Consider the following 24,173-nt stretch of genomic DNA (forward strand, 5'->3'; position numbering starts at 1 on the left):
TAAAAACCTCAAAATAGTGACATACATTTTAGTAAAACCCCTGTTTAGCGACTTAGTTTAACAATAATCAGCAGTTGATAACAATGCTTGATACCTGACCATTGTCATCTCATACTCTTAACGAGATTGCTTTGCTACTGAACAATCAGAGCATGTTTACTACACTGTGTGGAGTCAGCGCTCGTTCATATGGAACCACAGCAAAAGAAGTTTATCAGTTGAGGGAACTTACAAGGGTCCATTAACCTTTCCTGTTAGTTACCTGTCTGAGGTCAATGGAGGTTAACTGATATCAGGCAATTATGGATGATTATCTTATGATATTTTGGAATAGTCGGGGAAAACAATAACAACCTCTTTCATTTTATTATTTTCATTTGAAAAATCAGTTTCTTCTCTAATCATCAGTCCAAATTTGATCTTATTGTGGTTAATATTAATACCTAGTTTTTAAAATTTTTAAAACACTTTTTAATATCACAAGGTGGTGAATACCACTAATTTTTAAGTGCTTGTAAATGTTGGTGCATTAAATAGTTTTTAATTAAAATCAAATCTAGATATGTGCATGTGTTCTTGTTCAATCCTTTCATATGGGCACTTGATTTTTTTAAAAAAATTATTCTTAGTTTTTTTAAGTGGCATTCGAACACTGCTTATGATCAAGGCAATGACATTACACATATACATTCTAACGTTGTTGGGACGTGTCTTTTCTCAGGCACTGGTTCGTGCATTGCACTATTACATATTCACAGGTATCACCGCACACCCTTTTCCCTTTTCCAGGGTCCTCACCAAATCCTGGAAATTTTTTCAAGACCTACTTCTGCTGGGAGGGGGGTGGTGAATTTGCTGTTTCAAAAATTGGCCCCTAAAGAGCTAAATTTAACAAATAATTTGTCAAGTATACACTTAAATGAGTAATTATCCTTTAATAATTCATTGTGAAAACTTGACTTTGACAATAAACTCTCTCTTAGAATACTTAGATAAACTACAAGCAACATCTTTATTATCACCAATACCTCGTGTACTTTTAATGACATATGAAGTCCAACATGGTATTCTTGTCATTCTTGTTTTTGGCCTCATGTACCAATAAGTGTTTTTTGTCTTCATATGGGAGGCCATTGTCAATCTATCAAGTGAATCAATTGTAGTTTTTCTTTTTACATACACACTGAAGAATAAGCCTCCCTTACTTTGTGCTGCCTTTGAATTGCAGCCAATTTGAAAAACAAAATTCTGTGAGCCAAGTCTGAGCTTGGCGTCTTCTTAAGATTAAGTAGCAAATCTAATTCTGATACTAATATATACTACAATCCGTAACATCGACCACACTAGAACACACAAAGTTAGAGACACAAAATCAAGCATTTGCCACACTTTTTCCGACCCGATTGCAAAATTCAAGACCATTGTTTTACTCCTGACCGCATTTTCCAAAATTTTTCTCCAAAATTAAATTCCTGACTTTTCAAGAATTCCCGACTTGGTGGAAACCCGGCTTTTCTCACCATTTTGAAAACCCCGGAATAATGACACTCCTAGATAACGACATAATTTTTCTGTCCCGGGCAATGTCGTTATCCAGGGGTTGCACTGTACTTAGAATAAAAGATCAATGTCACAATCAGAATTTCGCAAAGATGTACCATGGACAAGAAAGGACATGACGATCTGATCTGTATTAAAATTTATGGAAAAGATGTAAGCATTGATCATTGAAATATTAATGATTTGTTCCAGAAATACTTCTTCATTTGATAATATTTCTCTTTTTTGATCCATTCTCAAACAATTTTAGGACAGATTGAGAAAAATTATTGATAATTGTTAGCATATTTGAGTGGATATTTTTACCAAACTAAAGTATAATTTTTTATTTATTTTTGTGAACAAGTTTCATTTCTGAAATATTTCCCGATTCCCCTACAACAAAAAAGTAAAACCCTAGAAAGCAGTGTGATTCCAACTTGATCAGAGCTGATTTTTAACTTCTTTGAAATCCCACGGAATGATGCATTTTACTTGATTCAAGATGAACATGAAATTTTAACTGTATCGTGTATAGATTTAAATTTGTTGATTTTTTAAATTGATTTTTTTGTCTCTATTTCTTTAGCTGAAAAGCTCTATCAAGAGGGAGAGAAATTGATCAATGCTACATACTACAAGGAATACAAGGAGTAAGTTCATTTAGTGATTACCTAATATGGAGATATTTTTTTTAGTTTTGTTTTTGTTTTGTTTTTTTGGTTTCATTTATTGTCATATTGATTTTTCTGTACTATTGTGGTTTTTTATTGACTAACTGAATTATATTTGGTTATTTATATATAATGTCTGCAATAAATTTTTGATAGCTATGCTTCAGATAATAACAATGATTTATTCATATGTTTGTTTTGTTTCCAGGGGATTTTTCCATCAAATTATGACATTGACGTTGCTTCATTGCTCAATGATCAATTAATTAAGAAACCTTTTATTTTTGTAGAGAAATGGCATATTAGATGATAAGCATGAAAATTCAATAAAGTTTGTAGGTATCAAGATCTTGTTGATTGTTACAGGAGTGAATCAATGCAATGCAAACATAGTTCTATCTCTAAGAATGTAAGAAATCTGCAGGGTTTTGAATGATTTCAAAGCATGAATGTTATAGAGACATCGCTTAGTGGAAACACTATCAATGAAAACCATGTAGTCACATTGAAATGAGTCAGGCTCGTGGGAAAAAAGGTCTGATCCCACTTTGGATTAGCTGTCCATTATAACAGTGTTTTCCCTCTCATCATGCCCCACAAGAGTGAAAAGATAGTGCAACGAAGTATTTTAAGACATGGTTTAGAATATAGCAGCAACATATGGGAGCGATTACATCAACATTGATCAATAAGATTAGCAATGACTATGAAAATTTTTGTTTTCTATTTTTGTAAGAAATACTATTCTTAAATCAAAGCCCTATCTCCACTGAGTAAAAATCTTTTTAAATTTTGAAAATCCATTAATATATAACAAAGTTATGCTGTTTCAAAGATGTCATTTATTTGGATGACTCACAAAGAGAAAAAAATACGGAAAATATGGGAGACTTTTTCTGCGTTTTATTCTGGTTTGTGGCTGTATCTCGCTTAATACGTGGAATTAGATATTAAAACTTGGCAATTTTATGGCAAAATTATCAGAAAATATGATGAAGACATCAGAAGAGTTCTAACTTGTATAGTTTTAGAGCTGTATGGCTAGGGTCAACTATAATTTTGTTTTAAAATATACATAATATTGATCATTTGGAACTTTTCCAAAGTGTAATTTTGTGTCTACAACCCATACAAATGACACGAAAAAAGCCTGCTAAATTATTATCAATCAGTTCCGTGAGACCATGGCCTTATGTTATTTCTAGTATTTATTTGAGAGAGAGAGAGTGTGTGTGTGTTAATCTACAATCCCTATGACATAACAATGAAACAATACCTTAATTTTTTAAAAAGCGCGCGAGGATTTGTGTCGTCAGTCTTCACGAACAAGATTCCAGATGGCCACGTGTGTGGCCAAATATATAATTTTGTTTCTTTTATTAAATTTTATACATCTATTTTTGTCTCAGTGACATTTATCCTAGTCTATTCCATTTTTTGTTTGTTAAAATTTAGTTCATTTTAAGTGGGCCAGTCTTAATAGTGAAAGCCATATGATTTTCTATTTAGCCACTTTTGAAGTCGAATTTGGTCAGGTTAAAGTCTAGCCATCTGGCAGCCTTGCCTCGCTCACGTCATTTTCGTGTCGTGCGATGAGGGAAGCAAAATGGCCGTCTCCATATTTTCACTCATTGAAATGCAAATTGGGTTGATGTATTGTGAGAATACGGGAAAAGTACTTATCATAGTCCAATGAAATTTGAAATATAAATAGAAGAAATGTGCATATATAACCTTATGAGCAACAAAATCTCTCCTCTTTGTAGTTTTAGAAATATTGTACTCCAAAGAGTAAAAATCTATTTTTAACTGTCTTCTGGTAATCGTACGAGTTTTGTTGCTTGACATAATCTAAAATGACCTCTTTTCTAACTGTGTGCCAACTTTCAGTCATATTCATCGATAAACAGCGTCGTAATTAATTTTTTAAAATAGCATGTACTGAACGGCTTCGTCCCATATTTTGTCGCGAATTTGGGCACTTCGTGAGCGAAAAAGAGGCCCAAAGATTTGTGCGGGATAGTCATTGCTAATAAGATAGATACAAAGAAGGGCCTGTCGATTTGTCTTTAATGACTTTCACTGACAACACAGTAAAAAAGACACGATGGAGCTGTTAAACTGGACTCCACTTATTGAAAGGAGAAACACGCAAAAGTTGAATATGTTTTTCAAGGGACATTGGAACCACCATCATCCTTTTTAACACGTTGAAAATCCATGGCAAAAAAGAAAATGCATATATACTGCCATATTCCAGAATATTCCTATAAATGAAAGAATATCTGTTTTGAGCTTTAAAACCATTCCATACTTTCTAAACAACAAAACTTCACTTATAATCAACACCCACCATCCTACTTTGGGGGTATCCAAAAAAGATTCAACAGTAAGAGATAGATTATACAATGAAATTGAAATGATAATCGGAGACCATGTAAATGATAACATCATAATCACGGGCGATTTCAATGCTAAAATAAGAACAAGGAAAGACAACAGAACATGCCTTGGTGTTTATTCCAAAGGACTGCATAATGAAAATGGCCAGTGTCTTATTGATTTTTGTTGCGAACATAAATGATTCATTTGTAATAGTGTCTTTAAACACCCTTCCCGCCATATTACTACATGGAGTACTACATGGCCTTTATCATAATTTCGGACCAATACAAGCGCATTCTCAATGATTCACAAACATATGCAGGAATGAAGACATCTACAGACTATAGACTCTTAATTTCAAAGTTCAGGCCAACAGAAAATTTAAAAAGCCAAGGCATAAGCATTACAAACAAAATAGAAAATCAATCAAAGACGTCAGTAGTCTAAGAGATGACCTAGTCAAAAGAAAATTTCAGAAACACACTGGTGTCAAACCTTTTGTCAAAGAATTTAAAGGATATCCTCTTACCCAGCTGAAATTCAACATCTTGTCCAAAGCGTGCTGGTGAGCAGGAACACTGCCTGAGAGAAGTAGTACACAAAAACAAGACTACTGTCCAATACTGCATGACTTATCACAGCCGCAAAACCAACTGAGACTTAACATCAACAGCTGCTCAAATACAGATGTGAAGAACAAAATGAAGAGACAAAGAAATGAAATCATGCATAAAATTAAATCTCAATCAGTAGATAATCACAAAAAGAAAATAGATAGATTGCGACAGAAAAAAATAGTATGGGTGAATTAACAACAATATCAACCTCAATTGGATTCCCTCAAGGAGACAGCTTGAGTCCAATTCTATTCAGGAAAAACCTCGAATCGGCCATGAAAGTACTAAGACCAAAATTACCACCAACAAAGAAGATCATACGTGAATTGATATACGCAGTTGATACAAACCTAATCTTTGAATCAGAACATCAAGCGAAAATATACACGCCAATAATATCACCTACCCTAGAATCATGGAATCTAAAAGTGAATCAATTCAAAACAGAATATACAAAAATCAAAAGAAATTTAAATGAATGGAAAATTGTACATAGACTAGGCAATTTGATCAACGAAAATGAACACATCAGAAAACGAAAGCAGCTGGCCACCAATGCATTCAACCAACTCCAAAATTTATGGAGTAGAAATAACATAATCCATGAGAATAAACAAATACAGACTTACAAGGCACTGATTATTCCGATATTGACCACAGTGATTTACCAGCGGATCACTTAGTTGAGATGCTAGGTCAAGAGGTCACTACTCTCCTTCTCTTTACCTGCGCTCTGGTATGGCACGTGCCTGCAGTCAGTGAAGCGAGTAGTCTAATTGGTCTGATAAATAATGGCATAGCCAAGCCACAATTATCTTAAATGTAAATCTATATCACTCATGTTATAGATTGAGATCCCCCTCACACAGTGAACTAAATATCATAGATATCATCAGTATAATTCTTTCTCAGGAAGACAGCAAAGTAAACTCACATTTTCACTACATTTATCATTTAAATCAAATGTTTCTGGAATCCCTACAACAACAATCAGACGTTGCAGTTTATTATTATTCACACTAGTACATAGTACAAACCGTCTTCTTTCTGTTGCACTAATGTTAAATCAGTTCAACAAATATGTAACAAGTGTAGGGGTGGGGTATCAAATTTCACTGGGAATATCTAGCAGTCTATGAGATGTCTAGGCTATCGTGGGTGATGAATTTGGACCAGTTACACAATGTAAACAATGTCATAATCATTTCCTGGACTCCCTACTGACCATGGAACACTTTACTACACTGATTCTACAGTTTTATCATTAAAAGTTCCCACGAATATGGTAAAGGAGTGAAGTCATACTTATTGTAGTACAGGAACGTGTATAATATATATATATATATATATATATATATATATATATATATATATATATATATATATATATATATATATATATATATATATATAATATATATATACATATATATATATATATATATATATACATAAACACTCTCTCTCTCTCTCTCTCTCTCTCTCTCTCTCTCTCTCTCTCTCTCTCTCTCTCTTCTCTCTCTCTCTCTCTGCAAGTAGCCCTACAATAATAGTTCTTAAAGACACATCTGTTACTGATTTAAGAAATATGAAATGAATGGGTTTGTTTCATTCATGTCTCTGTTGATTGGTATGGGAAGGTTTTATTCACCAGCTGCACTACTTGTACATTGTGAATATTGAGAATAATGTCTGAATTCTGGTGTAATTCCTAGGAGGTGCCACTATTATTTTCTCTATCTTGGCTATGTTTGAGTACTCCCCCCCCCACTCCCCCCTCTTTTTATTTTCCCCAGTCAAACTTGCCTTTGTGGAATATTATCTGTACTAACTGTTGATGTTATATCGTTGTTGTCAGTGATATGAATTAGGTGTAGTGTGAATGTGATGCATTTCTCTTAGCCTGTCTTTTACGTTTGTATGTGCGTATATGCAGGATGTAGGTGTGTATGTATGCATGTGTGTGTATGTATGTGTGTGTGTGTGTGTGAGAGAGAGAGAGAGAGGAATGCCCTTTTCTGCTATATTAATTGCTTGTATTATCTACTACGCCACTGTGATGGTGTTGTAGTTTGGTGTAATGACGATGGTTTTGTCTCTATTTGGAATAGTGAAGTAAAACCTACACACACAATATATTGCTTTATATGTTCTTTAGGGGTATGTTAAATTTTTTAATCCACTTCTCTCCATATCTTTTAAATACGTTACAAAATACAAATGAAGAGAACATACCTTATGTCCAGCCCATTACATTTATGACCATTAAAAACGTAGTTAAAATGTGTTGAATCAGAAAATGAATGTTTTACTTTGTGTAAAAATATTAAGACTGGACAAAGCATTAATTAGTTTCGGAATCCAACGTCTGATTTTAAAGATTTGAATTTTTTATTGTCCGCACAACAACAAAAATATTTTAAAATAGTAGGGATTTTAAATTGCTTTTAAAACCTATAAGAATAATCACAATAAAACGAAAAAATAACCAACATAACAAGTGAAAGTAGTACTGTCTGTTCCATGAGTTAATATCTTTGTAATGTAAGTGGTCATCTAGATATGGTGTTGTATTACATCACGAAAATGCAATACTTTGCGTCTTAACCCTCAAAAAGGGGAATCCCCGTCCAGGTAGCCACTTTTACAGCATGCAGCTGCTGTTGTCAGTCACTTGCTGGGTTCCAGCAGTATAACTAAGTGATCCGATTTTATGAAGAAATAAATAGCAGTGTGACATATTGTGGAACCTAGGGCCTCACAAAAAAGAACTTAGAAATTCGCGATTCATACCACCGCAAACAATTACGTTGCATAATCGGAATCTATTGGCCAGAGACAATTACAAATACTGATCTCTATGAAAGAACCAGGGTCCAACGCCTGAGTACAATAATAAAAGAACAGCGATGGAGGCTATTTGGTCGCATCTTACGTCGAGAAGATAACATCCCAGTCCAAACTACAATGACAGAATATTTCCTTCATGGCAACAAATATGTAGGGAGACCACCAACATCAATAGTAACTACCCTGAACCAGGATATTTCTACATATCAGAAATTTATGGATTCAGATAAGGCCGAATCAATCCCTGAAGAACTAACAAATATTGCAGTGCCCTCCGTACTAAAGTCACAAGATCTTGACAGCCCCAAAACTCTGGCACAGGACCGTGACCAATGGAAACAATTAACAACATGGATGGAGAGAACAGCTATACTCATTGACTATGAATGAATCACACAATTCTCAGCAAGCGTCATTCGGACTGCGAGGATTTCTACTACTACTATTCCAAAATCAATGTGGACAAACAGTCATCCTTCCCTAGTACTATTTGCACATAGAACAACATTCCTGAAAATGTCAGAGCAACCAATAACCCAACAATATTCCATAGTTTTTAAAACCAATAAATAGATAGTTTGTCAATGCCATCCCACCACACTTAGTTGCACCAACCTTTCATCACATGAAGCAACTATTGTGGATTGGATTGGATTGGATAGTGCAAAAACTGAAGTTGCTTCTGCTTGGAATCAATGAATTGCCTCATTCACGATTCAGCCTATATTTCACCCCAAGCAATATTGTATTGTTTTTAAAGCTCAAAAATGCTTAAGAGGAACCTGCTAGGCCAAAAATAATTATGCTCAGGAAGCTGCTTCATAATAGATTCAAGGTACAAGTCAAAGGCAAAAACTTTTACATTTAGAGCAGAGCCATCATATGCATTTTCAGCTAATAATTTTGAGTCTTATATAATACAGCTTTTCAAAATCTAAACTGCTCATTGGAGTTTGAAAATATTATAAACCCAGCATTTTGGCTCTTATTTTTACTATAATATTTCTAAATCATTTCATTATTTGTTCCACAGAGCTTATCTATACTTCTTGAAAGCTGCTGAATTGAATCATACTAAAGCAAAGGCCTATATTGCATATGGAATGCTGTTCGGTGATTACATGCCCCAGAATATTACAAGAGCTTCAGAGATATTTCAAGAATTAGCCACCATGGGGTATCCAATAGCTCAAATGGTATTTAGATAATTTGATTTTGCTTTGCTTCTTACCACCCAAAACAGAGTTAGATAAATAACAACTTTTTAAAAATTTTTTCCTGAAATTAACAAAAGTAGGAATCTCTAAATATTGAAATATTAACAGCAGGGGCATCAAGCAAAATAAAAGACTAGAATTGTTTTGACCCAATCATTATTGAATCAGTATTGATTTTGATTTAATTAGTTAATATTGTTTGTTTTCTGATTGCTTTTTGTCTTCTAGTCAAAGAGTACTATTTTAAAGTCACTTCTAACTATTTTTTATTGATTTTGATTTCACAGGGTCTGGCTTTCATGTACAGTTCAGGAATTCACTTCAACTCCAGCCAAGCAAAAGTATAGTTTGTTTTTTTTTGTTTTTTGATTATTTTTTTTTTGTTTTTTTTTTGGGGGGGGGGGTGTTCTTTTAAAAAATTAAATGCTTTTGCCTTGAATTGTAATCGATTTTGAATATGAGCATTGTAAAACAAGATAGACTAATCTCAATAGTATTGCGCACAATAATATGGTAACAATAATAATGAATTATTAAAAATAAATTATATGCCCTTCCATGCAGCATGCATTCTGTGAGGGTATATAGATAATCCATCAAACTAATGTCTGATGTCAACAAGAATCGCCCTTGTTGTCCCAAGTAAGTAAATTGGGGTTAATAACCTTGCCCAAGAAAGAAAAAAAAAGTGCTTGAAGTATTGTTCAAACCCGGGACCATCCAGGTCACAGTGCCATGTCTTACTACTCGGCCATCTCACTCCTCAACTTAAGATGGCTTCAAAGAATGATTTTGATAGTTATATTTAATATCTGGTCATTTCATTTATTTTTTTAAAATTATTATTTGCCATTAATCGTCCTGTTCAAATTTTCCCCCAAAAAATTGGCCATGCATTAAAGACCTTTTTTTTCTGATTGATCTCAAACAATATTGAAAAGGAGTAAAAACATTTTCATTGACACAGTCTAGAAAAATGTCCAAAGTGTTTTGTACGAATGAAGTGCAAATAACAAACAAGTTAAACTTTTGCTCAGAAAGTTTCCACAAGAAGGCTCAGCACTTCACTAGTTCAGTCAGCATACTCACTGACCCAACACAAATTGACCAGCAGTGGTTGAATGCAGCAATATATATATATGGTGTGTATCCCGTTTTGAGTAAAGGGAAATAAATTGACTTTTTCTTGTTGTCTCTCTTTGTTGCAGTCGTGACTTGTGACACTCATGTCTAAATCTCTGATGCAAAAAATAGTTGATTTGGTCATCTACGACCCTTAAAACTGATTGCAAAGTTGTGCATGATATTTGACAGATGTGTGTATGTTTTGGTTGGGATGGGTCTTTGATGGCAAAGTTTTTTTACCTCTGTTAGATGCCTATGGTGACAGAAAGACCTGTTTTCTTCCCATGTCACTGTCAGCAGTTCTAGACATAGCTACTTATTTAATGATGATGAAGAAAAATCTCCCCTGATAGACGATCAAACGTGTTCCCAATAGTTCTCGTGATGATGATGGAGATGTTTTATAGTAATAAATATATTTTGGAACAAAAATAACCCCAAGAAATATTCAAACTTTAAAGTTACTACATACTTGTCTACAGGCTTTGATCTACCTAACTTTTGGTGCTTTGGGAGGAGATGCTTTTGCTCAGATGTCACTGGTATGAACATTCAACATATAATTAATTCCTACATATAAATTCACTCATATTGACTAGTTGCCAATTAGATCTGAATCTGAGAAAATACAAATTAAAGGATCATAGATTTGAAAATTTATAGAAATTGTCAGTTGCTTGCATTTTCTTTTAGGTAACATTTTGGAAGTACTGGAAAATCATGCGGATTTTTGAGGAGTTCCTGTATAATTCCAGATTTAACAAGATTGTGATAGCCATCGATCAGTAAAAGATATTACCCTCAGCTGTAAACAGAAACATTTAATAAATTATGTCAGTGCACTTTCAGTCATATTGTTTTAATTTTAAGTGCTTTGTAATTGTGAATGGTCGTGTCAATTTTCATTTCTTGAGAAGTTAGGGACCGTCTAGCTTTAGTTGCACACAAAGCCCTGGCTGTTTTTGATGAACTGTGACTCTTTGTTGTAAACAGCTTTGTAAGTTTCAATTTGGTCTTTTGAAAAAATAAAGTTAAACATTGTAAAGAAATATTTTGCTCTTTTACTATAAAAAAATATCCACATGTCATTAATTTTGCATAGTAGTATAAAAACTATATCTCGTGCATGATTTGCTGTCACGTCAATCAAAACTTGAATGATTTTATTTGCATTCTTTGAATTAAATTACATGCACTTAGGCACTAGAAACACCCAAAGCCTGATTAAGAGTGGCATTTCAAAAGGATAGCAAGTAATATCACATTTCATAATTGATATAATCCTTCTCAGTAGGTTTCATTGCACTTTAGGACTATTTTTCTTTAAGTCTAAGTCATATTTTGATATCATCATCCATTGTTTAATATTTTGTTTGTTATGCATTGAATGCCAATCCCATGCTCTTTGAATTTTACCAATGAATCTACAAATATAATATTTTTTTCACTTTAATTTTCTTTTAATGCAGGGTTATCGTTACTATGCTGGTATAGGTGTGGAGTCCAAGTGTGAAACAGCTCTGACTTATTACAGGAAAGTTGCTACTAAAGGTATGGTGCAGTTTCTTTTCAAGATTTTGAAATTTAAGTCTAAATTTGAAGTGGATGGTAATACGAAAACAATAAAAAGAAAATTAATTAATTTTTAGAGAAAACAGAGAAACATAGGTGAATGATATGCCTCATGGTTTAATCAAATATCATATAAAACTCGATTGTTTAGATAAAGTTTTGTTTTGTTTTTTTTTTTGTTTTTCCATTAATGGTTTTAATCATGGGTCTTGAATTCTTTTAACACATTACCTACAAGTAGTTTGTTAACAACAGTTTACAAAAATTAATTATAAGGATTTTATAGTTTTCAAACAAAATAATTAGATGATATATGATGTTGTAATATACAAATTTCTTTTCTGTCTGATTTATGCTCATATTCAATCCAGGCCATTTCAGCTTTTTCAGTTATGCATAGCACTTACACTTACACCATAGCAATTAACATCTAATAGGAAATTTTATTTATTTGTATGTTTGTTTATTTATTTAATTTTTTTTTCATTAAATCAACATTTTATTCACCTGTACCAATTAGATAATATGGTTTATGAAACCTTATTTTACCTCTTTTTTCTTTTTCAACAAGTTACGGAGTCGATTACCTTTGCTGGAGGTCCAGTGGTACAGAGGATACGACTCCAAGATGAGGCAGAAAGTCAGGGTAGTAATAGCCCTTTGTTAGATGATGACTTGCTCCAGTATTATCATTTCCTTGCTGATAAAGGTGATCAACAAGCTCAAGTAAGTTTTTAGTCATTGAGATAAATATTATAATTCAAAAGTAAAATATAATATAAAACCATTAAACAAGTTGCATGATTTCTCAAATGAATAAGACATCCTGTTTTATTACATTATTTAAAACATGTATAGATATTGAGGCTACCATTGTAAGATATGTTGCACTGTTTATCACATTATTTAATACATGTACAGATATTGAACCCATCATTGTTAATATATGTTGCACTGTTTAGCTTCATTGGTGCCATCTACCATATGTTACACTATTTAGTTTAATTTTTTCTATTTCATAGACAAACACTGAAAAAAAAAAGAATATTACAATTTCAGCTGGTTGGATTATTTCTTCCCATTTCCTTTTACTTAAGTCAACCGTTCTTGTTCATTTCGTACAGATTGTTCTTGGGACTTTGTACTATCAGGGCGGAAAGGGTGTCCAGATTAATCATGAGGTTTGTGAATATTTATCCAATAGTTTGATTGCTACAAAAACAATTAGATCCATGCCAATCCCAACAAGATTTTAATTATTAAATTTGGCTATATGTTTGTCGTTAAAATTGTAAATTTGGCATAATGAAATCAATAGTGGATAATCGAGTAACAAGTGATGTGGGGCAATAGTCACTGAGAAATTGAGTTGTTTGGGGTGGGGGTGGGAGGGGGGGGGGTGATGTTATGTTTCGTCTCTCTTTTTTTTTCTTCCTTTTTAAAATCTTTTATTTAGTTACGGTTGAAATTGGGATTTTTATGGTGCTGAAGCTACTATGAAATAGTGAGATTTTATATGAGACCTTAAGTTTTAAACTATGACCTATAATGATATCGTTTTTACTAAAGAATTAAAAAATACTTTCTAAATGTTTTCATGGTATATTTGATGACTGCTCTTTCTCTTTCTTTTTCTTTTTCTTTTCCTTTCTTTTTTTTTTTTTTTTTTTTTTTTCTTTCTTTTAGGTGGCTTTAGATTTTCACCAGCACCTTTTTAAGGTTTTTGTTTTTTTTGGTGTTGTTTTTTGTTTTTTATTATTAGTGTTTTGGCACTGCCTGATTCAGTCATTGGTATGTGGGAAATTTAGTAATAGAACCGAAAGATACTTGTTTTTTTTTGTGTTTTTTTTTGGGGGGGGGGGGTTTTGTTTGGGATTATTTATTTTTTTGCTTTGTTTTTTGTTTTTCTGTTTGTGTCTGTGTTTGTATTTTTTTTAATGCACCTAGTGATAGAAAAATGTACATCTAGGATTTTCTTTATTTTTTTTCAGCAAGCCTATCACTATTTTTCAACTGCTGCTGAGTCTGGAAATGCCCATGCTTTGGGTTATCTCGGCAAGGTGTGTATACCTTATAACTTTATCAAGTCAGTTGAATTTTTAAAATAATGCTTCTGATACTTGTAGGCCATACTCACCTTTGAAACGAGACCAAAAAAGTTAAACAAAATATTCAATGAAAAAATGGTGGTCGAAGAATAAAATTAGGGTCTTGATAGATCAGTGGTAGAGCACTCGCCACACAACCTAAGGGACCAGTATTAATCCATGGTGCAATCGAGATTCTATTCCCTGTCCAATCAGAAGTTATTAGGTTGCTGTGTCATTAGATCTTGTAGAACATACTTTGTGGTAGATTAGCATCCTACCCAAAGGGTTTCAAGCAATCACTACCGTTCATTGACTGCTACAAAAACAGATAAATTCTGGTTCCAGTTGTCTAATGGCTTCGAAAGACTCATTTTTAAAGAATAATAAAAAGAAAACAAACCTGATTCTGTCTTTTTCACCAAAAGGTTTCTGCTCATGATTGTATAGAGTTTCTTTATTATTAAACCACTAATAGACATTTAATGATTTTTTTTTTTTATTGATATCAAATTATTTTATCTCACATCTAACTTGAAAGGTCAATTATGTTTGTATCTGTACTATTATAATTTGAGGGCTTTATTAACCACCTGCTCGCTATTGTCACATCTTTATTCTTGAAAGATCTCGATTTCCTCTGTTTTTTACACAGATGCATTCGGAGGGTAGTCCATTTGTTAAGCAAAGCAATGAAACTGCTCTGCAATTTTTCAAACAGTCAGCAGATAAGGTGAGGTTTTTACTCCAATGTACTCTTACATAAAAAGTGTGTATTTCTCATGATTTGCCTGATTCTTTTATAATTCAAAACTCACAAGCACCATGTTTCGCATTACTAATGTCCAAGGCACAGACAGTAGCTCCTAAAATACTCACTGAAACCCTAAAACATCAAATAGTTGTGATTATTAGGGGGAAAGGTCTCCTTATATGTCCTTTCACAATTTTTCTCTAACTTAATTAAAAAATGTTATTCGTATCAACAATGTTTTGTGCTTTGTCTTCTTTTTTATTTTTCTGAGTTCACAATATTATGTCTATGTTGATAAATCCTCTTTTGAATAATTTGATTGAAGAAGCTTCTTATTGCTCTTTTTTTTTGTTGTTGTTGTTTTTTTATACTTATTTTTTCAATGAGATTTAATCTTCAGAGAGATAATAATGAGCTTTTCGTGTGTTTCAGAATAATCATGTAGGACAGGCAGGTCTTGGTATGATGTATCTCAAAGGCCTGGGTGTGGAAAAGGTATATTGAAAATTATTTGTCACTAATTACTATTGAGTTGCTTACTAGTGCGGAGCAGTCCCAAACATGTTTAGGACCACCGGTTCTACGGTCCCTGGGAAATGTGAACCGCAAGGACCGGTTCGAACCGGTTCTTTTTCAACATTGGCCAATCACAAGGCGTCATTGTGACCGTCAAACGATAGGAACCGGCCCTGCAGTAGATGGCTGTCGAACTGCTAAGTGTAAGTGAGAGCAGAGAAGGCATGTTGCCTCAAAACATGAAAATAGTGCTATAACACTATACAATTAAGCATGTGTGTGTGTGTGTGTGTGTCTGCGAAGATTGATGGAGCGGATCGGGTCAATGTTCGGGAGTGAAAGGAAAATGGATTGTTAATATTTTGTGTCTCTTTTTGTGCGACTATGTGGTCCTGTGGTATGACACACGCTTTCGGATCGGAAGGTCCTGGGTTCGAGCCTCGCTCAGCGCCTAGTTTAGTCCTTGAAAGACTCTCTACTCACATCCTATCACCGTACTCAGGTGTAAAATGAGTACCTGGTCGTCAACACTGTTGTCTCTGTCGGAAAAAATTGTAACATCGCCTAACAGGCGTCATGTCTCGTTCTACATGTTACGTGTTGCTATTAGTCAGGGACCCGTTGTAAAGCGCTTGAGCACATTTAGTGGATATTGCACTATATAAAAGCTCACGTTTTTGTTTCTTTTTTAATAAAAAAAAAAAAATTCTCTCTTTGGATAGGACGCTGTCTATCCCAAAGTATTTTTCGCCAGAGTAATGGAATCGTCCAAGGCGTCTCGCGGCCCCTCTTACCCCACCACACACACAAGACAACAATGCGATAGAAAGGAGTGGTGACAACAGAAAGCGAAAAGAAAAAAATCGGACCAGCTAGGTTCGAAACACACACACGAACACAAACATACACACAATCACACATCTTATAGTAGTCACATTCATTTCAAAGAATAACCCATTAGAGAAGAGGGGTGATGTCGTCAAAATAGATCATTGTCATTGCGATCATTAGTGTGTAGTAAATTAGGAAATTTACCCCGAGTAATGGAATCGTCCAAGGTGTCTCGCGACCCCTCTTACCCCACCACACACACAAGAGGGGGTTGGTGCGATTAATTAAGTGGGATGGGTGGTTAGGCGAACGACCTAGGCAAAAGGACAGAGAAAAGGCAGTAAAGAAACTAGAATCGCTGGGACCGTTCAAATAGAGAGATAAGAAGTGAGGATAATAACGTTCGGTTCAACGGTGCGGTTCATCAGCTTGGGACCGGTCCTCCGGTCCCAGCTAAGGAACCGTGGGACCGGTTCTTGGGACCGGTCCTCAGCGTGGCACTATTGCTTACCAAGGTAAAAATCAATCTTCTAAGACAAAAATTATAATATCCTTCATATTTTGACAGTGCAAAATGGAATTTAATTTTAGAATATATGTATTTTGCTCCATTTTTTATGTAGAATATATATTTTTTGTTTAATTTATTTTAACTATCAGTCAGATTGTTTGGGGGAGAGGGGGGGGGGAGTAGGTGGGATGAATAGATACTCCATGTCACTTCAAGAATAGCACCTAATGGACTGTTGTGGGCCAAAACCGGTATACTCTGAAAACAAGGACAATGTCTTACTTAATTTTGGTTCCTATTTATTTGAGGCATACAGTGATCTCCTACTTATCTTTTTGTAAATTGATATTGGTGACCAAAAGAGAATGATCTTTGGTTCAAATGTATCATCCTTCTGTTTCTTTATTTTCACACTAGGCTTACTAATATGCCCATAATTCTGTTCCTTATAAAGATTTTTTTTTTCAGAAATTTTAACTTCAATTTACTCAGAAAAGGTTTTTTTGCTTTATTTAAGCTTCATCAACATCTAAGATTTTAAATTTTCCAATTTGGAGTTCGTATTGTGAGACTTCCACACAGTTTTCTTCAGATAATAGATAATGAATCAGAAAATCAAAACAGAATGAGTGATAGAAAATAATTAGACTATAAGATGTGGGTACACACCTGGTTGTTGATTTTCACATTGATGTTGTTCATTGTCATAAATACCCTATATTTCCCCAACTGTGTCCATATAGTTATGATAAATTTGTGATTTTCTGTCTTTATTTTATATTTCCAGGATACCAGCAAAGCATTTCGTTTCTTCTCATTGGCCTCTGATCAAGGTTCTGTTGATGGACAACTACAACTCGGCATTATGTATTTCAGTAAGTCATTTCTACCTTTGGGCTTACCTTTCATCATTTGCTAAAATTTATTTAATTCTTTAGTTGCCACAGTCGCCTTAGGGCGTCCACAAAACATGGCTGCCATGTTGCCACGGTCGCATTACTGGGACTAGAAATGGTCGCCAATGTTGGGCTGATGAATTAATCATATGAGCGCGTGATGAACTGCTCGACTGCCGTGGGTCACACTAATGGTCAAGCCTTCTTATCGTGGACGGTGTGGAAACACATTTTTGACAAGAAGTTTTTAGTTTTTTTCGATTTGAATGCTTTGTTTACAATTTTACAATGGATTCAGACAGTGATGACAATTTTTATAGACAAGATACTATCTTCAATATCCAACAATAAAAATCCATTTTCTGTAGATTTATGGTGGAGATAAATGTCAAAGTGTATAGAAATTCACAAAATAATAATATATTAATTAGATTTCCAAGATGACTGCCAAGGTCACGTGACCTTATTTGCATAACTGATTACGTCACAATGTACTTAAGTATATTCATATAAATCCATGAAAATTTGAGGAAGGTATGTTGATTAATTTATTTTTTAGTGATTTTTTCCTGAGAGCATTGAATTTTAATTCGTTTTGCTAAAAAGGCTTGGCAACCAAGGAGTTGGGCAAAATAACCTCTTGAAAAAGGTAATTAAAATTATTAAATCACTACATTGCATTATGAGTATTGATACCACTATAACGAAAAAATGTTTATATTACTTCTACTTTATGCCTGATACTCCATTAAAGTAATTCTTCAAATTGGCGATATACATTTCCATATATTCATATCTATATATATTCCTACTTAATCTTTATCATCATTAATTTGTTATTTTCAGCTGGCATTGGAATTAGAAAGGAGTACAAAATGGCAGTAAAATACTTCACCCTTGCTTCCCAAAACGGCCATGTTTTGGCTTACTTTAATTTGGCACAAATGCATGCTACAGGGACTGGGGTTTTGAGAAATTGCCACACAGCTGTAGAGGTAGGCTACCATTGTTGATATTATACAGAATTTTATTATGTACATTGAATTTAAGTCAATCAAAACGTCGCCAATACCACCTTATTTGTACCCTTATTTCCCATATTGTTATATTCATTTCAGTGTATTCAAAATGATCATAGTGACAAATTAGGGAGCAGGGCCTGATGTAAGATAAAGATCTGAGAAAGTGTGCATAAAACAGTACCAGACAAAGCAGAAAGAAAAATACCAAGGACAAAAAAAAACAACATCCCATTGACTGCCTATGAACCTCAGACCACCTGATTACTGATCAGATGGGATACCATTACACCAAGGATGTTGCCTGACTTATAGTTGGGACGATTTAACGCCTATATTCTACATAAGTGTACGCATTTCTGCTGTGAACCCTCACCTGCAATACAAAATACATATATATTGAACAACAGTGGATGAGGACAAAGACATTAGCTCCATTTATATTTTGAAAATATCAAAGTGATAAATTAGGGAGCAGACTCTGGTATAAGATAAAGATCTGAAAAGGGTGTATGAAATAGTGCCAATCAAAGCAGAGAGAAAATTAAAAGCATCCCAAAAATTCAGCCCACCTCGACTGGGGATCGAACCTTTGATTTGTTATCATCACACCATCAATCCATTGATCATCAACCTTCAGTTAAGCTTTACTGCTTGTGTGAATTGTTTTCAATATTTTTGTAAATCCATGAATATTGTGTAATGGGAAGAGGGAGGGGGCATTATAATAGTAACAAATATGATATGGATAATGGTCAATGTAATAATTAAGATAAGTGGTATTTAGTCATAATGAAATTGAATTGGAGATGTATCATTCATTATCTCTCTGGTTGGAATTGGCATTGAAATTCAGTTAATTCGGGCAACCTTGAGTTATTTTCCGGTGCCAGATTCTATTGTAAATTAAAGTTAATTCCAAATGCAATTAGAGGTTATTATTATTATTATTATTATTATTATTATTATTATTATTATTATTATTATTATTATTATTATTATTATTATTGTTGTTGTTGTTGCCATCAACAGCTTTTCAAAAATGTAGCTGAAAGAGGACGTTGGTCAGAAATGTTGATGGATGCCCATCGCTTGTATCAGCAAGGCAATCTGGAGACAGCCCTAATCAAGTACATGTTTCTGGCAGAGCTTGGATACGAAGTGGCACAATCCAATGTAGCCTATGTACTTGACAATGGTAAAAGAAATAACATTCATTTTAGTATTGTTATTCAAATTACAAATAGTGCTAGTACCATTACTACAACCACTACTACTACTACTACTACTACTACTACTACTACTACTACTACTACTACTACTACTACTACTACTACTACTACTACTACTACTACTACTACTACTGCTACTACTACTACTACTACTACTACTACTATTACTACTATTACTACTACTAATACTACTACTACTACTACTACTACTACTATTACTACTACTACTACTACTACTACCACTACTAATACAAGTACTATTACTGAAAAAAAAAACTTGAGCTTGTATAGCACAATATCCACAAAACATGCTCAAAGCGCTCCACTACTACTACTAATACTACTACTATCACTACTACTAGTACTACTACTACTACTAGTGCAGCTATGTGGTCTTGTGCTATGACACTCGCTTTCAGATCGGAAGGTCCTGGGTTCGAGGCTCGCTCAAAGCATAGTTGAGTCCTTGGAGAAGGCTCTTTACTCACATTCTCATGTACTCGGGTGTAAAATGAGTACCTGGCTGTTACAACAGCGTTGTCTCTGTCCGAAAAAAATTGTAATGTCACCTAACAGATGTCATGTCCTGTCCGAAATGTTAAATGTTGCTGTTGGACAGGGACCCCTTGTAAAGCGCATTGAGCATGTTTAGTGGATATTGCTCTATATAAAAGCTCATTTTAAAGCTCATTTTTTACTAATACTACCACTAATACTACTGCTAGTACTATTACTACTACTACTTCTACTACTACTACTAATACTAATACTACCACTAATAGTAGTATTACAACTACTACTACTAATATTCGATTCACTACATTAGACACTTTATTCCTTAACTTTAACAAGTTTTGTTTAGGTTGAAACAAATGTTATCTGGACTAAAATGTACAAGGTATTTATCTCTTGTTATTGTTATATTTTTCCCCAGGCATTATCAGTAAATTTGAAACCCATGAGATGTACCAACGTGCTTTATTACAGTACTCAAGGGCAGCAGTTCAAGGTAAAGATAAACATTCTATGTTTGACATTATTTAGATCAGTTATTTACGAACCTTGTAAATAGAAGATTTATTAACTCAAAGTCTATAGTCTATATTAAAGAATTGAAAGTTACGGCGTCCAATTGTGATACCGCCCCCTTCCTCCCCCTCTCTCCCCCCTGCACACACACACACACACACACACACATTTCTGACCTGAAGAATAAGATTTTATTTATTTTTCTTTTTTAATTTGGAAGAGAAAAATTAAAACTTTGTTTTTGATACACTTGAATAGTAAACACAGATGAAAGACTTAATATTTCGGTTTTAACTACCATTCGAGGCTGGGTTGTTTTGGTTTTTTTCCTCTCATATATCTTTCTTTTCTTTTTTTTTTTACTTAAATTTAAATTTTCTGTCTTTCATAAAAAACCTGTGACATCAATATTTCATCAGCTGCTGATCTCAGTTTCTGTCTCATGAATCCCACAGTAACAATTGCTTGGTAGCCATTGCCTTAGATAAGAGGGTGGTTTATCAAAAAGTACTTTTCACCATATTTTACACACCCAGCTACCCAATCACCTCTAGATGGACACCAAGGGTCAAAAGAGAAAAAGATGCTGACTCCATCAAGATTCGGAAAAACGTGCTTAATACGTGAGTTGAATTCTCACCTGATTGACCACTCAAGGTTATTAAAGACTTATTGATAGAAAGCATTTAATGAAACTATGTCAGATGATATTCCCTTTTTTTCTGTTCTTTTTAGGATCAACCCATGCCAGGCTGAAGATAGGAGATTATCACTACTATGGATGTGGCACAGAAGTGGATTATGAGTCAGCTGCATCCCATTATAGGATTGCCTCAGAACAACAACGTAATGCTCAAGCCATGTTTAATCTAGGATACATGCACGAAAGAGGTTTGGGCATGAAACAGGTATACACTTTGAATCATTTTAATCTTGTTTTATTGGAGATGATTATGATAGTAATTTTATTATTTAAAAAATAATGATAATAGTGATAGTAATAATATTTTTTAAATATTATTAAATTTATTATTATTAAATTATTATTATTATTATTATTATTATTATTATTATTATTATTATTATTATTATTATTATTATTATTATTATTATTATTATTATTATTATTATTAATTTTTACTATTATTATTGGCAGTAGTAGTAGTAGTTGTTGTTGTTGTTGTTGTTGTTGTAGTATAAAATTGATAGTAATAGTATTACTAGTAGTAGTAGTAATAATGATATTAATGATATTTCTCTTTAGAAATTCTGAGACATCAGTTCTCATGTTTCTGCAATATTTTTCAGTATTTGCAACATTTCTGTTGATGTCTAAAGTGGAGAATTCCGTCTGAAACGTTCCTTGTTATGCTTTTTGTCATTTTCGAAAATTCTTGTGTCTTAGATCTTACACTTGTATTCTCAAATTATGCCCAAAATCTAATATTTAGCATCAAATTTGTAAGCAAAATATGGATGAAATCAATTCCTTACTCCCTCTCAAATAATGCTATCAGTCCTATTTTACTTTTACTTTTCCCTCACTAAAAATAACTTTTTCAAATCCTGTGTGCCTTGATAGAATTAAACAGATTACAGGAAAGAAATAGTAAATCCTCCCCAATCACTTGTGATTGTTACTATGTTTCAGATTAACTCTGTGTCCTGAGGTACATTTAATTTTTTGATTATTTTTTTTTTCTTTTTGTTTTTAATTATGTCATATTTATTCTGTTTACCACCAGGATGTTCATTTAGCAAAACGATTCTATGACATGGCAGCTGAAACAAGTATCGATGCCCACATCCCAGTTACTCTAGCACTTTTCAAGTTAGGTCTTTTCTATGGAGTGGATGTGTTTAGCAAGGAGGTATGTCTTCAAACTTTTGCTTTGAGTTTGTTCTTGAAGGTTTTGTCAAGTTGACTATATCATGTATTGTATCTAAAATAATATTGCATCCTAAAAAGAACATTTTCTTTTTGTGCAGAAGTGGGGTTCTTTGCGGGAAGAGGGAATAGTTTGTTTGTTTTTTTGGGTTTGTTTTTTGAGATGGGGGAGTTGGCTTTTGTTTTAGAAGTGTTCTTTTTGTTTTTTGATTTTAATAACTTCAGATTTAATTTCATTATATTATCTTACAGATTGTTTATTTATTTATTTTTTTTGCCATAATATTTGGTTTTAGAGGTGTTGCTGGGGGGTTAAATGCGCCCAGAATTCAGTGCTCTTAACTTTTATTTTAGATAACAAGTGCACATTTTTTTACAATGAAGTGTAAAATATAACTTTTCTGGAGTAGACTGATGTTATCCTTACAAATAAAATTAATTTATTTTAGATTATTGCATCATTCAACATATCTGATTGACACAATCATCAATAGTCTGCTAGAGGTAATGTAATTGGTTATTATATTATGATTACATGAAGAATAATTTCTTTAAAGTTTTACTCGTCATTTTCAATTGTTTATTCTTGAGATGTCTTTGCATTTTCTCTTTTCAGTTTGAAGGATTGTCAAGGATGTTTGAGACCATGGACCCCCAGCTGTATTTTGGTGCTATGTGGGATGTTTATCTGGCCTCTGTTCTGGCCCTTGGCTTTACCGTGTTATATTTTATGAGAAGAATGAGGTAGCACCAGTGTGATATATACTTGAGTGAATGTGAATAGTGTATAGGGCACATATCAGGAATACACTGATGCATAATTAATAAATTATCAAGTAAATTTTGCCATCGATACCGAAATGTTGGTGTCATAAAGGGGGCATTTTAGATAAAAGTTTATCCTTTAATTTCAATTATAAAGTGCATTTAGCTGTCTTTTTTGTGAGTTATTTATGAAACCGCATCAAGTCAATTTCTCCAAAGTTTTTTGGGTTTTATTTATTTATTCGGGTGGAGGGAAGGGCTTGTTTGCTTTTGGTTTTTTTTTGTTATGGAGGGAGGAGGTTGTCAATATGATGATTTGTCCTCTGTAAAGATTAATTATTAATGACTAATGTCATTGTCTATAATTTTTTGTTATTATTATTTTCATCAGCCATCTTTTCTTTGTTATTGATCTGCTTTGAGTTAATTATGGAGATATGGAGGTGGTTTAGCTGCGCAGGGTGTGGAAGCCTGTTACCATTGGGTTTTTTTGAGTGATTGAGAGTTTCTGTAATATTTAAGAGACAATAATGTTTTGATTTTATCCCATAACATACTCATCAGAGGGAGAGCTGAAGGTGCTGTACACAGCCGTTTACTGCTTTCACTTTAGTTCGACAGGTAAATTTTGCCGGACGCTAGTTCATAACAGATGGCGAGTCACGG

At 33.6% G+C, this 24,173-nt stretch overlaps 1 protein-coding gene across 3 annotated transcripts in view; it reads left to right on the top strand.

The window, feature by feature from the left end:
• The window catches only part of LOC144960371 (protein sel-1 homolog 1-like), a 28,421-nt gene extending 4,710 nt beyond the window's left edge, over positions 1 to 23,711 (top strand). For all 3 annotated transcript variants that reach the window (XM_078893457.1, XM_078893466.1, XM_078893463.1), the window contains exons 4-20: positions 2,129 to 2,192; positions 9,099 to 9,261; positions 9,570 to 9,623; positions 10,890 to 10,949; positions 11,877 to 11,958; positions 12,551 to 12,705; positions 13,104 to 13,160; positions 13,971 to 14,039; positions 14,722 to 14,799; positions 15,253 to 15,315; positions 17,466 to 17,553; positions 18,421 to 18,569; positions 19,626 to 19,791; positions 20,760 to 20,834; positions 21,590 to 21,762; positions 22,600 to 22,725; positions 23,359 to 23,711. In XM_078893457.1, coding sequence (XP_078749583.1) covers positions 2,129 to 2,192; positions 9,099 to 9,261; positions 9,570 to 9,623; positions 10,890 to 10,949; positions 11,877 to 11,958; positions 12,551 to 12,705; positions 13,104 to 13,160; positions 13,971 to 14,039; positions 14,722 to 14,799; positions 15,253 to 15,315; positions 17,466 to 17,553; positions 18,421 to 18,569; positions 19,626 to 19,791; positions 20,760 to 20,834; positions 21,590 to 21,762; positions 22,600 to 22,725; positions 23,359 to 23,490 — 1,754 coding nt within the window. In that variant the 3' untranslated portion in view covers positions 23,491 to 23,711. The remainder of the gene's footprint in view (positions 1 to 2,128; positions 2,193 to 9,098; positions 9,262 to 9,569; positions 9,624 to 10,889; positions 10,950 to 11,876; positions 11,959 to 12,550; positions 12,706 to 13,103; positions 13,161 to 13,970; positions 14,040 to 14,721; positions 14,800 to 15,252; positions 15,316 to 17,465; positions 17,554 to 18,420; positions 18,570 to 19,625; positions 19,792 to 20,759; positions 20,835 to 21,589; positions 21,763 to 22,599; positions 22,726 to 23,358) is intronic.
• The last annotated feature ends 462 nt before the right edge of the window (positions 23,712 to 24,173 follow it).

The sequence above is a fragment of the Berghia stephanieae genome, chromosome 1 (genome assembly GCF_034508935.2).
Source record: "Berghia stephanieae isolate SIO BIC M18660-M18661 chromosome 1, UCSD_Bste_1.3, whole genome shotgun sequence".
Lineage (NCBI taxonomy): Eukaryota > Metazoa > Mollusca > Gastropoda > Nudibranchia > Aeolidiidae > Berghia > Berghia stephanieae.